Raw genomic sequence first — 13,609 nt, 5'->3', positions numbered from 1 at the left:
CCATGGCTAGTCTTGCCAAGAATAAAGGTAGAGCTTACTTCGCCTCTAAATCTGTCATATTCAAAATTGGGAAGGTGCCGATTGGAAGGGCTGTTACAATAAGCCTCGAAAAGGACACTAAAAAACCTAAGAACACAGCATCAGTAGCCACTACTGATAACGTTGAGGAGTCAAATCCTAAAAGCGAGGAAGTTACAACTAACTCGGTAGAAGAAAGTGCAACTGCCCTTTCCAAAATTGAGAAGACGCCGATTGAAAGGGCTGTCAAAACCGGCCCCAACAAGGACTCTAAAACACATAAGACGGTACCCAAAGCATCATTAGCAACTGGTAATATTAAGTAGCCAAATCCTAAAAGCGAGGGGGAAATCACTCACTCGCTAGAAGACAGAACAGCAGTGCTTTCCAAAATTGGGAAGGTGTCGATTAAAAAGACTGCTATTCCTATGTCAGATAAGGACACAGCAGTGCCATCAATAGTAGGTACCCACTTCAGGCTACCCGGAAGAATCGAGTCCAAAGAGTCAGGAGGTGAAAAGTAACTCGCTTGAAGACTGATTGATTGATGACCATGATTGAGGTTATCCAAATAAATCCACCATCAGAGCGAGACCGCCACCAACGCTCTGATGGCTAAAATTAACACAGGTAAGATGCATGTTGCTTTAATTCCAACTTTTCTACGCTGTATCTTATGTCACAAGAACTTATGTTTGCTCCTCCCAACAGAATTTTCCACATCGGATGCAAGGTCGTGGCAACATATACCTTGCATCCGTTTACCTGCCCTTCGATTCTCCGACACTACAACCAACGTCGGATCTGATGAAACTGGTTGAAGAGGCACAAAGGAAAAATAAGAATATTTTAATAGGTTGTGATGCCAATTCCCATCATGTAGTTTGGGGTAGTACAAACACCAATCACAGGGGACAAGCCCTTATGGATTTCCTTAATACTAAAGACTTGATCACATTAAAATTAGGTTATAAAGCTACCTTCGTCAATCGAATCAGAGAAGAAGTATTAGATGTAACTACCAGATACAGAATATGTCGGAAACTTTGAAACGCTGATCCCAGATAGAATGTCTTGGTCAAGCGGAACATTAGAGCGAATACCAGTAGGAATCCGTTGCTACACGGATGGCTCTAAATTAGGGGGCAAAGTGGGCCTGGGGTTCTATATTGAAGACCCAGAAACAGAAATATACCACCGTTTATGTAATCATAACACAAGCTTGCAGGATTAGAATAAATATGGCGCCCACAAGACTTAATATATTTACCGACAGCCAGAAGGCAATTAGAGGGATATCAGGTGATAGAATTAAATCTAAGACCGTATTGGATTGTAAGAAAGCTTTAACTTAATATTCTCCCAGAGGTAAGGTTTACATTATATAGGTACCAGGTCACTCGGGAGTAGTCGGCAACGATAGGGCGAATGTAATAACTTTAAAGGGAAGGGAGCTCGAGGTAGTTATCCTGAGAAACGCAAAATCATTCGACTCAACAAAAACTGAATTAAAAATATGGGTGAGAGAATCCCATAAGGCCTCTTGGAATAATGAAACGGTGAGTAGAACCACAAAGATCCTATGGGGTGACCCTGATGAGAGCAAAACGAGAAATCTTCTCTAAATGAGCAAGTCCGAGGTTAGTATGATGGTACGTATTCTAAGGGGACACACAGGATTACGAGCACATCTATACAAAATTGGACGTGTGGATTCAGACGAATATAGGGCATGTGGAGAGCACAGTGAAACTCTGGAGCACTTTCTTTGCCACTGTCAGGCATTAGTCGAAGTTAGATTCAAGCATCTTGGAAGTGATATTATTCCATAAATAACATTCCTAACTAACACTGATTGGAAAATTCTTAGGAATTACGTCCAGGAAACTGGACGTTCAGTGAATTTTTTTCACGAAAAGGAGTGCACAACCGGCCTAGGTGTATTTATTCGGATTTGATGTAGTATACATCCTCCTATCAACCTAACCTATTTTTATAAAATTGTTTGAATAAAATTATATTATTGGTTTTTAGAAATTAATATATGTATGTATTTTTATCCCTTAACAGTTTAGCCTATAATTGAACTAAGCCCTCAAAGGAGGATCTCTTAAAAAAATCACTCTGATGTTGAAAAATTTCTTATTATTAATATCATGTTAAAGTTTGAAGTAATAAGTTTCACAATAACAACATCAAGTTTTCTCAGAATGGATGCATTATTGGACCTATGCCATTTATTAGACTTCATATTGAACACCAGTTTATGTTTGAATTTCGTTAATAAAATCGGATTTTTTGATAATAGAGTTCTGAAAATATCTGACAACATTATGCCGTGCATCATTTCCAATCAAAAAGTAAATTTTCAAATTTTTGCTTGTTACAGCCCTTTTGCATTTTAGGTGACGATATATTAGTTTTAGGGTTATTTATATTACTTTTGATAAATATTTCCAGAAAAATATTACATAAACTTATTTAAATCAAAAATCTCACTTTGTCATTGTTGACAATTTCCTAAAATTTTTTTTAATAATCAAAATCATCTTGAACATTATGAGCCTTGGCTTGATCACTAAAACATTTGGCATACTGTTCGGCAGCTTCACAATGATCATCAGCCACTGCAATAGCACCACATGCATCAATTATTTCTTGAGCAATTTTAATTTTTTCCTCTGAGGCATCGGTGTATTTGCGGGCATGTGTTAAGGCGATATCCTTAAGGAACTTACCATTATTATCCATCTGAAAAGGGCAAAATGTAAAATAATTTAGATTTTGTTTAATTTTTGTTAGACAGACGACTTACTACTTCGTATTTTTTCATGAGACAGGAACGTAAACATTTACCTTCCATTGTAGAGGCAGGTTTTTTACCCATTAATTCCTCAACATCGGCTAAAAATTACATATACACAATTTTAAATATTATTCGTGTAACCGACCACTAGTTCTGAATTTATTTATATAATACTAACAATCCTTGGCATCAACTTCTCCTTTGCAATCATCCGTAAAAGTCATGAATTCTGCTATTGCTGCCTTCTTATCGAATCCCTTAACAGTGACAGCGCCAAAAGCACAGATAATTGCCAATGTTACCAATAATTTTGTCATTTTTAATAGCTTTTTTTATTAACAAATTATTAAATAAATACAAATTGTTTTGAGGTTGATTTATAACTGATTTTTATCAATAAAACTTTTCGTGTATTTATACGACAAAACAAATATATTTAATATGAAACTTATTGTTGTTTTAATTTAATTACAACTGAATAAAAATTAATTAGTGAATAATTAATTGTATATTTGTCCTAATATTAACAGTAGAAAACATGAAATTTTAGGTTACGCCCGATGTAACATTTAACGGAAAAAGAAATGAAATGACCTTTCATTCGGTTTCAAAAATAGTATGTAGGGGAGACTGGGGCAGCTCCGGCATTGGGGTACTTTCGGCAATGGCGTTATTGATGTAAAGCTCTCATTGTACATCACTAGGTTTGATGTATAGGTATCGGATATCAAAATAAATAACTGCCTCAAAGTTTGCCACCTATTGCTAATATGCTTATTTAGCTGCTCGTGTTTTAATATTTTTACAGGTGTTTTTGTAATATTTCATTCCATTTGGTAATTATTTCGTATATGAAATTTTTAAACTTTTAAGACAGCGTTATTAAAAAGTCATTAAATATTATGTATTTTCTTACAAAAATAAGTCAAATCATAATGTTTTTTGAAGACTAATAGAAAAAAGGAAAAACTAAAGAAATTATTTTTCGGTTTGTCTTTAAAAAATTCTTTAATATGGTTCGAAATTGCAAGCCTAAGACCTAACGCGCTTCTATTGACGAAAATGCGATGGAAAAAGCTGTTTCTAATGTTTTGTGTGGCCTTGAGACGCCAACGTCCGCCGCTAGAAAATATAGCCTTAATAATCAAACAATTGAATTGCGTATTAAAAAAATATATCCCTTAGAGGATCTAAATTCCAACCAGACTGCAAGCAATGATATTTATAAATCTAAGTTTACTACGAAGGAAGTATTTACCAAAAAGGAAGTGCTTGAATTGGTCGAATACATAAAGAAATGTGTGTAATGACTTATGAGGCTTTCCGGAAATTAGCTTATGAATATGCCAATCTTAACGAAAAGTCTTTTGCTGAGAAATGAAACATTATGAAAGAAGCAGGCGAAGATTGGCTTTATGGTTTTATGGAGCGAAACCCAACATTAACGCTTCGAAAACCAGCTTAGCAAGACAATATATTTTACGTTTAAAGAAAAGAAATGTAATCATTTTATATTAGTTTTCTTCAACTTATAAATAATTACTGAATTACCTGTGTCTAATTTTTTATTAAATGGAGTTTTACTTTATAATCCTAACCGGGGAATGTGGGCACATTCGTCGCCCACATTCCCCGGTTAGGGGCACCTTCGGCGAATCTGACTGTTTTGACAAACTCTAAAAATATGTAACTAATACTAATTTATCATAAGTTTTTGGTACGAGTTTTTATCATTCATTATCTTAGAACAATAACCAGCGACAACATTTTTATATCTGTTGAATAAGTACTTAGATATAGAGCTCTAAACAAAAAGTGTCGAATCTGCCCCAGTCTCCCCTATTTGTAAACTTATAGCAAACGTTTTCCAAATATTAAAGATGTTTCATTTAATATTTTCAGTTTTTTTCGTCAATTTAATTCCAATTATGCTAAGTTAGGTCTATTTTGTATTCTAGATATTTTCAAGTTCATTGAAATTGTGCATTTAGAAGATATTCTTTGAAATATTAAATCCAATTCCAATTCTCGTACTCGGAAACTCGTTTTGTTTTGTTATTTTTCTCATTCGTACAAAAACAAATCAATGCAATTAATACGTAGTTTCTGAAACAAAAGTTTCTATGACCTAGTCCACACTAGAAAACTTTTGTTGAGAAACTGTTTCTTAATTCTCTTTTGAAGTTTCCTTAATGTCCACACATAGAAACTTTTGTTTCAGTAACTACGAGTTAATTGCACGCAAAATCAAAAGTTTCCCAAAAAAAGTTTCCTAGTGTGGACCAGGTCTATGTAGACATTAAGAAAACTTTAAAAGAGAATTAAGAAAAACTTTCTCAACTAAAGTTTCTGTGTGTCGACCGTCACATTGATTTGTTTTTGTACGAATGAGAAGAATAGCAAAACAAAACAAGTTTCCGAGTACGAGAAACTCCGTACTGCGAAAGAGATTAATGATATTTCTTTCTCTCTCACGCAAAATCAAAAGTTTCCCAAAAATAGTTTCCTAGTGTGGACCGGCAGTTTCCGAGTACGAGAAACTCCGTACCGCGATAAAGATGAATGATATTTATTTCTCTTCCTCTCACGCACAAAATCAAAAGTTTCCCAAAAAAAGTTTCTTTGTGTAGACCAGCATAAACAAATCAATGCAATTAACACGTAGTTGCTTAAAGAAAAGTTTTAAAGGAAACTTTAAAAGAGAATTAAGAAAAATTTTCTCAACTAAAGTTTCCTTGTGTAGACCAGTACTTTTGTTATTCTTCTCATTCATACAAAAACAAATTAATACAATTAATACCTGGTTCACACTGGAAAACTTTTGTTGAGAAACTTTTGATTTTGTGTGTGAGAGAAAGAGATCGTATATTTTTTTCTCTTTCTCTCACACGCAAAAATCAAAAGTTTCCCAAAAAGTTTCCCAGTGTGAACCAGTTCTAACACGTAGTTGCTGAAAGAAAAGTTTTAAAGGAAACTTTAAAAGAGTATTAAGAAAAATATTCTCAACTAAAGTTTCCTTGTGTAGACCAGTACTTTTGTTATTCTTCTCATTCATACAAAAACAAATTAATGCAATTAGGTGCCGGTTCACACAGGAAAACTTTTTTGGGAAACTTTTGATTTTGTGTGTGAGAGAAAGAGTTGGTAGATATTTCGTTCTCTCCCAAAAAAAGTTCGCCTGTGTGAATCGGCACTGATACCTAGTTGTTGAAACAAAAGTTTATCAGGGTAAACATTAAAGAAACTTTAAAATTAAGAAAAACTTCCTCAAGAAACGACATTTCAGAGCCGAGTTATGTATCTGGCAAATCTAACTCGTTATTAATAAGGACGAAAATCAGTTCACAGAGCAACGTGCGTTTATAGGAAGGTTAAACGATATCATTTGTCGTATTTTTCCGTGACTCTTGAACATTTTCAGAATGTTAATATTCAAAATAACATTTTCTCACACAAAGATCCTATGGGATGACCCTGATGAGTGCAAGACGAGAAATCTCCTCGAAATGAACAAGTCTGAGGTTAGTATGATGGTACGTATTCTAAGTGGACACACAGGCTTACGAGCACATCTATACAAAATTGAAGGGGCGGATTCAGTCGAATGTTGAGCATGTGGAGAGAACAGTGAAACTCTGAAGCATTTTCTTTGCATTGTCAGGCATTCGTCGAAGTTAGATCCAAGTATCTTGGAAGTGATGTTATTCCGGAAATAACATTTCTCACTAACACTGATTGGAAAATTCTTAGAAATTACGTCCAGGAAAATGAGTTTCTGAACGTTGAAAAATAATACATTCAGTGAACATTTTTCTTCATGAAAAGGAGCGCACAACAGTCCCGATAGTAGCCTAGGTGTATTTCAACCTAACCTGACCTAATGTACATATTAACAATTATTTACATATGAGGATTTCCACAGAAAAGTCTACTTTTGTCACATATATGGTGCATGAATGCATAAAATCATAAATTTTGCATATATAAATTTATTTTAATTTTAAATCATTTGTCTACATAGACTACATAAGTACATGGAATTTTCAATGCATAAAATCTTCATCTTTAATACCATGTGCCTCAATTTCTTTTTGGAAACATTCTCCATATTGTTCGGCAGCTTCACACTCATCATCTGATACTTCAATGCCACTGCAAGCATCAATTATTTCATGAGCAATTTTCATTTTATCTTCAGCGCCATCGGTCATTTGCTCCGCTTTAGCTATTGCGGCATCTTTATCGAATTTTCCATTACCGTCCATCTAAAGGAGTAAAAATTTATTAAATATATGTATGTTCATGTTATTCAATAACGTTCACCTACCACACCACATTTCTTCATGATACATGAACGTAAACATTTGCCTTCCATAGTGGAAGCAGGTTTTTTAGCAACCATTTCCTCAAAATCAGCTAAAAATGACATTTAAAGAATTTTAAGTTTAATAATTGAGAATCTTGGGTAACTTCGGTAGATTAGTTGTTAGTGTTAAAGTATGTCTATCCTAAGGTCCAGAAACTCAAGTAAAGTTTTTGATGGAAATCCTTAAATGCTATTATTTAATTGTTTATATAATACTTACAATCTTGTGCACCAACTTCCTCTTTGCATTCCTCCAAATTAGTCATAAATTTGATCATAGCTTCTGCCTTATCGAAACCACTAACTACAACAGCACCAAAAGCACACAAAATTGCCAAAGTTACGAAAAGTTTTGTCATTTTTATTAAACTATTTTTCACTGCTGGTTAAACTCAAACTGTTTTATTGTTAATTTAGAACTGATGTTTTTCGCTATAACTAATGGTGTATTTATATGGTTTTAATAAACAAATAAAATTTAAAAAATTATTTCAAAAATTAATTTCTTTAGAATAAAATAGTTAATGAATAAAGTAGTTAACAAATAATTGCATGCTTGTCTATTTGTTCGAAATAATTAATATTTAAATTATAGGTTTGATTTGAAATATACATATTTTAGTCAAAATTAATATGACATTTTTATGAATGATCATCGATTATTTTGTGATTGATAAGAAATGCAATATATATACAAAGTGTTTTGACGCTAAGCTGGGAGTAATAGTCATTATATGGAATTTTATAACATTTATTTTTACATTTACAACAGGTCTTAGACTGACAAAGCACTTAATAACGCTATCAAATGGAAAATCCCAAAACGGAATTACTTATGAGACACTGTGGTCTCAGATAACATCAATTCATTTTGGAAAATGCTACATCGAAGGTTATGTTAGATTACGAGGATTGCTCGCTAACAAGCGAGTTCACTCGGAGGCCTTGTGGCCCATTGTGATACCCTCTGATCTCTGGCAATCAATTTAGGTCATGGAAAAGAGCTCTACCAAGATAGAGTAGTCTGTGCTCTTGTAAGGCTGGGCAGTCACATAGAAGGAGTTCTACCGATTCCACTTCTTCTTCGTCCAAGCAGCTTCTACAGTAGCTATTACTTGGTAGCCCATACGTTCCGACATATGTATGTCCAATCATATAGTGTCCAGTAATTATACCAGTTAGTAGCCTAATCGAGTTCTTACTAAGAGACAAGAGAGTCCTAGTCCTATCTGTTGTCAGAGTGGGCCAGAACAGTCTCGATATTCTACAAGTGGTGAATTCCACCTGAGTTCCGTCTCACTTAAAACCCATTCATTTATAAGTTTTGTTAGGGGAGTGTGAATATCCTTTTTCGCAAGAATTAAGTCTAGGGACGACCCTATGGTTGAGCATTAATCATATATTTAATTTCCCCGGATGCCCTCATGTCCTGGAATCTGGAATGATTGAATACAATTGAGAAGACATTTCGACTTAATAACATTGGAGTTAAGAGCCTTGATCGATGCAAGGTTGTCCAAGATTTAGTTCCCGGATTCTTCTCGCGGCTGTAGTCGAAGAGACAGCAGAAGAAATTGTTTTTCAGAGAAGATTCCCAATCCCGTGCCTCTTTCTGGACAGTGTTCGCGGCCCAAATCGAATCTATGTATGTAGATTTTATGGCGGTTAGGAAGAAACCTCTGAAAACATATTGTGTATTTGCCATAAAGGTCTCGAAAAAGCAAAATTTTTGACTCAAAAGATATATTCCACCTCTTACCAATTAAGTCTGTTATTTTAATGCATAAATTAATCCTGTTATAGTGAACGAACGGGATGCTCAAAAGATCCAAAAGATCTAATCTACATGTGTATATCCTTGATGTTTTGCAGATGAATGAGAGCCCACAATGTGATCATAGGTTCTCGAACAATAAATAGCCCGATATAAAAACGAAGTTTATGCAGATTTTCTTAATATGGCGTTTTCAGGATCAGTTGAAGAAAAACTAAACAAAAAAATGACTAAAAGAAGGATATATAATACATCAGATCTGGAGAAATACATCTAGTACGCTATTGGTCCTGCAGTGCGTTTTATCGTCCGGTATTCAGAAACTCAGTTTCCTATACGTAGTTCCTTAGAATGTTCCAATCAGTATTCCTTAGGCATGTAATATCGAAATAGCATCTTCTCAAGGTATTGGGATCTCATTTCGATGAAAGCTTAGCTATACTAAAAAAAATATTCCAGAGTATCATTGTCCCTATCCCGCGTGTCCATTCAGAATACGTACCATTACGAAACTTCTAGTCCTGCTGTCGTTAGGTTCACTTCATATGATCTTCTTGATTCTATCCACCCTTTCATTATTCCATGCGGCCGTAGGGATTCTCTCGTCAATGATAAATTCATATAGGCTCACCTTTCGAAATTTACTTTAAATTTCTGGTACTTTTCGAATATTACACTACTACTCAGATCTTTTAGCGTCGAACGATTTTGAATTCATCAATAAGTACATTTTGTCTTTTGTTGTCGATAATTCGCGAGTGCCCTAGTATCCATATGATGCAAAGCTGATCTCTGGAAAAGTATTCGGATAAGGCTCTCTTACAGTCAAAACGGCCTTAGGTTGATTAACTTAATTATCTCCTAGCTTACGGTAATTATATTAACCTCTGTTGGTGCCATATTTATTAAAATACAGTTATTGCACGGACTTCATAGATAACATTATATTTCGTTTTGTGGGTTTTCAATGTAGATCTCCAGGTCCCAGGAGACAGAGCTCCTAGTTTAGAGGCATTCATGTAATAACGGTATTTGCTTGAATGTTTTGCTTCAGTGCATCAATGTTTACGACAAATTGTGTCTCTGGTTTGCAATCGAGCACTTCCTATGTTTGTAAATTCTTTGGTAAATTCTTCTAAAAATTAATAAGAAAGTAGAGTAACAATTTTAGGTTAAGTTCAAGATTTCAAATTTTTAAACACTGATAAAGCTGGCAAATACTATAATAAGGAGTATTAAATGAATTCAGTTAACTTGCAATTTATTGAAACAAAAATAACTTAAAAACTAATACATGTTTAAACTTTTAAATTTCCAAATTCAATTTTTTAATAATCAAAATCATCCTTTATGTTATGAGCCTTAGCTTGATCACTGAAACATTTTCCATATTGTTCGGCAGCTTCACAATGATCATCTGAGACAGCAATGCTACTACAGTTATCAATTATTTCACGAGCAATTTTCATTCTTTCCTCAGAGCCATCGGTGTATTTGTGAGCATGTGTTAAGGCAACATCCTTCAGAAATTTACCATTATTATCCATCTGTATGGGAAAATATTTAATAAGTACATATGTATATTCATATGTATATATTTATCCGTATTTGTATATGGAAACTTACCACTTCATATTTTTTCATTAGACAAGAACGTAAACATTTGCCTTCCATAGTAGAGGCAGCTTTCTTGCCAACTAATTCCTCAACATCGGCTAAAATTTAAATAAAAATAAGTTCAAAATCCAACAAAATAATCTTTTTTTCTCAAATATTACTAACAATCTTTAGCTCCTACTTCAGCTTTGCAATCATCCGTTTTCGCCAGAAATGCCTCCACAGCTGCCTTTTTATCAAATCCTTTAACTAAGACACCTCCAAAAATACAGAAAACTGTCAAAATTACAAAAAGTTTTGCCATTTTTTAAATGTTGTTTATTATTCACAAGTGAACTCGAATCGTTTGAGTGATAATTCAAAACTTATAACTTTTAACAAAACTATTGTCATATTTATATGATAATAGTTCCTGCTTTATTGTTAAAACTTTTTTTGACAATACAACAAATTTCATACAAAACTAATATATTGAATAGTAGAAAATTTATCGCATGTTTTATCCAAATATCTAAAACGATATACTTCTTCATCTGTGAAATTATAAGTTACGCCTGGAAAATCTTTTAACCAAAAATATGATTTACGATATGTTAAGTTTCAAACTATAGTTGATTCACATGTTAATACAAAATTTTGTACATTATAATTGGTGACTAATAAAAAGTAGTTTAAACAAATTTAAAATTTTTCAAGGTCACACTATAAAATGAACTAGATTCTGGTACTCCATTCTAATAATAAAAATATTTTCATGATCTCCGCAATGAAGAACGTAATTTAAACCGATTACATAGTCGAGAAGTAGGCATTGTGGTTTGCGGTGCCATTCCTTATTGTGACACTTGTGATTTGTAATTTTTATCGAAAAACATTATCATAAACTGTTATAAAAGTTGGCTTTAACAGTCTTTTCCTTAAATAAATGGCCTTTTTAGAAAATTATCATGGACGTTTCTTGTCATGGATTCAAGAACAAAATGTCATGACTCTTAATTGACCTCCGTACTCTCCAGACCTTAATATTATAGAAAACGTTTTTCGATGATTCATCCGGAAAGTATGCTTCTGGTAAACAATATGAAAGTAGAGACGAACTTATTGAAGCAATCAAAAGAGTTTCGATTTCTCTCGATTAGATTAAACATTTTATGACTATATGTATATAGCCGGATCTAGGAAGGTACTACTAATAGTTGGATTCTAACTTAAACTTCAAAAACCTGTTGAACTTTTTTCAACAATAACTATAAGTGACAGCTTTAGAAACTTTACTGGATATTCTCCTGATCGAATCGTATATAAGATATGAGGTGGCTCTTATCATCAATGTATACTGGATATATTTGAAACAAACCCCTGATAGAATCCATTGTTATACGAATGGCTTTAAAATGGTTGACAAAATGGGCTTATGTATTTACATTTAAAACTAGGTTTCAGACTTAAACTCGGAATGTAAATATGATTTGATTGAAAATGGTACCGACAGAGGTTAACACAATTTCCGACAACCAGATGACAATTCGGCGACATCAGCTAATAAGGTTACAAATAATACAGTATTGGATTGTAAGAAAGCTATAACTGATCGGCAATGAATGTACTTGTTATATAGGGAAGGTAATTGATGGATGATAACCTGACGACTGCAAGATCGTTCGAAGCAACGAGGGCTGAATTACAATGATTTGTGAGAGAATCCTATATGGCCAGTTGACATAATTAAAATCCTATGGAGTAACCCCAACAAAAGCAGAATGAGAAGCCTCCTTAAAATGATCAAGTTTGTATAGTGGTTTGTATTCTTAGTGAACAACGTATACATATGTATATCCGGACACAGTCAAACAATATTGGGCGAACGAATTTTGACGAATGTAAAGCATGCGAAAAGGAATGTAAAACTCCGGAACACTTTCTTTGTCATTGCCAGAATTTCATTAAAAATTAGATTCTAATTTCTTGGGAGAAATATTATTCCCAAAATTATATACCCCAGCAATACTGATTGGAAAATTCTAAGGCACTTCGTTCATTTCATAGATCACCATTTTCACCACTAGCATTTCCCATTAGCACAACATGCCTGTTAGCGATATGTAATTCGATCTGATGTAATATGCACCTGTACATCTTCCATTCAATCTTAACTTTTTGTAACATTGTAACATTCTTTATTTAAATCTTGTTCACTTTTTGTTTGAGGGAGTTAATCTTTTTGTAAATGAAGGGTGCATATTTTACTTAGTAAATCAGGATGTACCAGCTACAGAAATCTTGCAAGATTACTTCAGCTGTAAGTGGCACAGGTAAACATATGTATAACAAGGCAAGAAACTCATACATTTATTTAAATTGCATTTTATTGAAACAATAGTTCTCTAACTAACACATAACAAACATTTCAATTTCCATTGTCATTCTCCAAAATCAATTAAATTGTGTTTAATAATCAAAATCGTCCTTAATGTTATGAGCCTTAGCTTGATCACTGAAACATTTTCCATATTGTTCGGCAGCTTCACAATGATCATCTGAGACGGCAATGCTACTACAGTTATCAATTATTTCACGAGCAATTTTCATTCTTTCCTCAGAGCCATCAGTGTATTTGTGAGCATGTGTTAAGGCAACATCTTTAAGGAATTTTCCATTATTGTCCATCTGCGTGGAAAAAATAATTAGTATTTATTTAAATTACTTGTTTATATGTGTATATAATGTCAACTTACTACTTCATATCTCTTCATGAGACAAGAACGTAAACATTTGCCTTCCATAGTAGAGGCAGCTTTCTTGCCAACTAATTCCTCGACATCAGCTGAAAGTTTAATATAAATAAGTTTTTAAAATATACATACAGGAGTTAAACAAATATTACTAACAATCATTAGCTCCAATTTCAGCTTTGCAGTCATCCATTTTAGCCATAAATGCCTGTACAGCTGCTTTTTTATCAAATCCTTTAACTAAAACACCACCAAAAAATACAGAAAACTGCCAAAATTACAAAAAGTTTTGCCAT

General features: G+C 33.6%; 3 protein-coding genes and 1 pseudogene across 3 annotated transcripts; all 4 read right to left on the bottom strand.

Moving 5' to 3' along the window:
- Positions 1-2,396: 2,396 nt before the first annotated feature.
- Positions 2,397-3,193, bottom strand: LOC119601744 (general odorant-binding protein 28a-like). Its single transcript, XM_037952884.1, has 3 exons — positions 3,003-3,193; positions 2,834-2,922; positions 2,397-2,769 (listed from the first exon to the last, which is right to left on the bottom strand). The coding sequence occupies exons 1-3, from the start codon at positions 3,139-3,141 to the stop codon at positions 2,551-2,553; spliced, it is 447 nt and encodes a 148-aa protein (XP_037808812.1). The 5' UTR covers positions 3,142-3,193; the 3' UTR covers positions 2,397-2,550.
- Positions 3,194-6,768: 3,575 nt separating this feature from the next.
- LOC119601733 (general odorant-binding protein 28a-like) lies at positions 6,769-7,617 on the bottom strand. The gene is made up of 3 exons (XM_037952868.1): positions 7,411-7,617; positions 7,152-7,240; positions 6,769-7,089 (listed from the first exon to the last, which is right to left on the bottom strand). The coding sequence occupies exons 1-3, from the start codon at positions 7,547-7,549 to the stop codon at positions 6,868-6,870; spliced, it is 450 nt and encodes a 149-aa protein (XP_037808796.1). The 5' UTR covers positions 7,550-7,617; the 3' UTR covers positions 6,769-6,867.
- Positions 7,618-10,292: 2,675 nt separating this feature from the next.
- On the bottom strand, positions 10,293-10,944 carry LOC119601734 (general odorant-binding protein 28a-like). The gene is made up of 3 exons (XM_037952869.1): positions 10,747-10,944; positions 10,591-10,679; positions 10,293-10,511 (listed from the first exon to the last, which is right to left on the bottom strand). The coding sequence occupies exons 1-3, from the start codon at positions 10,883-10,885 to the stop codon at positions 10,293-10,295; spliced, it is 447 nt and encodes a 148-aa protein (XP_037808797.1). The 5' UTR covers positions 10,886-10,944.
- Positions 10,945-12,962: 2,018 nt separating this feature from the next.
- LOC119601748 lies at positions 12,963-13,609 on the bottom strand (annotated as a pseudogene).

Source organism: Lucilia sericata, unplaced genomic scaffold, assembly GCF_015586225.1.
Source record: "Lucilia sericata isolate MDLA Ls3-8-SP2 unplaced genomic scaffold, ASM1558622v1 Contig000187F_arrow, whole genome shotgun sequence".
NCBI lineage: Eukaryota > Metazoa > Arthropoda > Insecta > Diptera > Calliphoridae > Lucilia > Lucilia sericata.
The sequence above is the reverse complement of the archived record's forward strand: the minus strand, read 5'-3'. Positions and strand labels throughout refer to the sequence as shown.

Bases quoted from the DNA above. Each gene is read 5' to 3' on its own strand.
- LOC119601734 (XM_037952869.1), bottom strand. From the start codon at position 10,885: ATGGCAAAACTTTTTGTAATTTTGACAGTTTTCTGTATTTTTGGAGGT. The intron at 10,680-10,746 runs GTTAGTAATATT...TTTAAATTTTAG, and splicing joins TGAAGTAGGAGCTAAAGATT to CCGATGTTGAGGAATTAGTT. The intron at 10,512-10,590 runs GTAAGTTTCCAT...TTTCCCATACAG, and splicing joins TAATGAAAAAATATGAAGTG to ATGGATAATAATGGTAAATT.
- LOC119601733 (XM_037952868.1), bottom strand. From the start codon at position 7,549: ATGACAAAACTTTTCGTAACTTTGGCAATTTTGTGTGCTTTTGGTGCT. The intron at 7,241-7,410 runs GTAAGTATTATA...TGTCATTTTTAG, and splicing joins GGAAGTTGGTGCACAAGATT to CTGATTTTGAGGAAATGGTT. The intron at 7,090-7,151 runs GTAGGTGAACGT...TTACTCCTTTAG, and splicing joins TCATGAAGAAATGTGGTGTG to ATGGACGGTAATGGAAAATT.
- LOC119601744 (XM_037952884.1), bottom strand. From the start codon at position 3,141: ATGACAAAATTATTGGTAACATTGGCAATTATCTGTGCTTTTGGCGCT. The intron at 2,923-3,002 runs GTTAGTATTATA...TGTAATTTTTAG, and splicing joins AGAAGTTGATGCCAAGGATT to CCGATGTTGAGGAATTAATG. The intron at 2,770-2,833 runs GTAAGTCGTCTG...TGCCCTTTTCAG, and splicing joins TCATGAAAAAATACGAAGTA to ATGGATAATAATGGTAAGTT.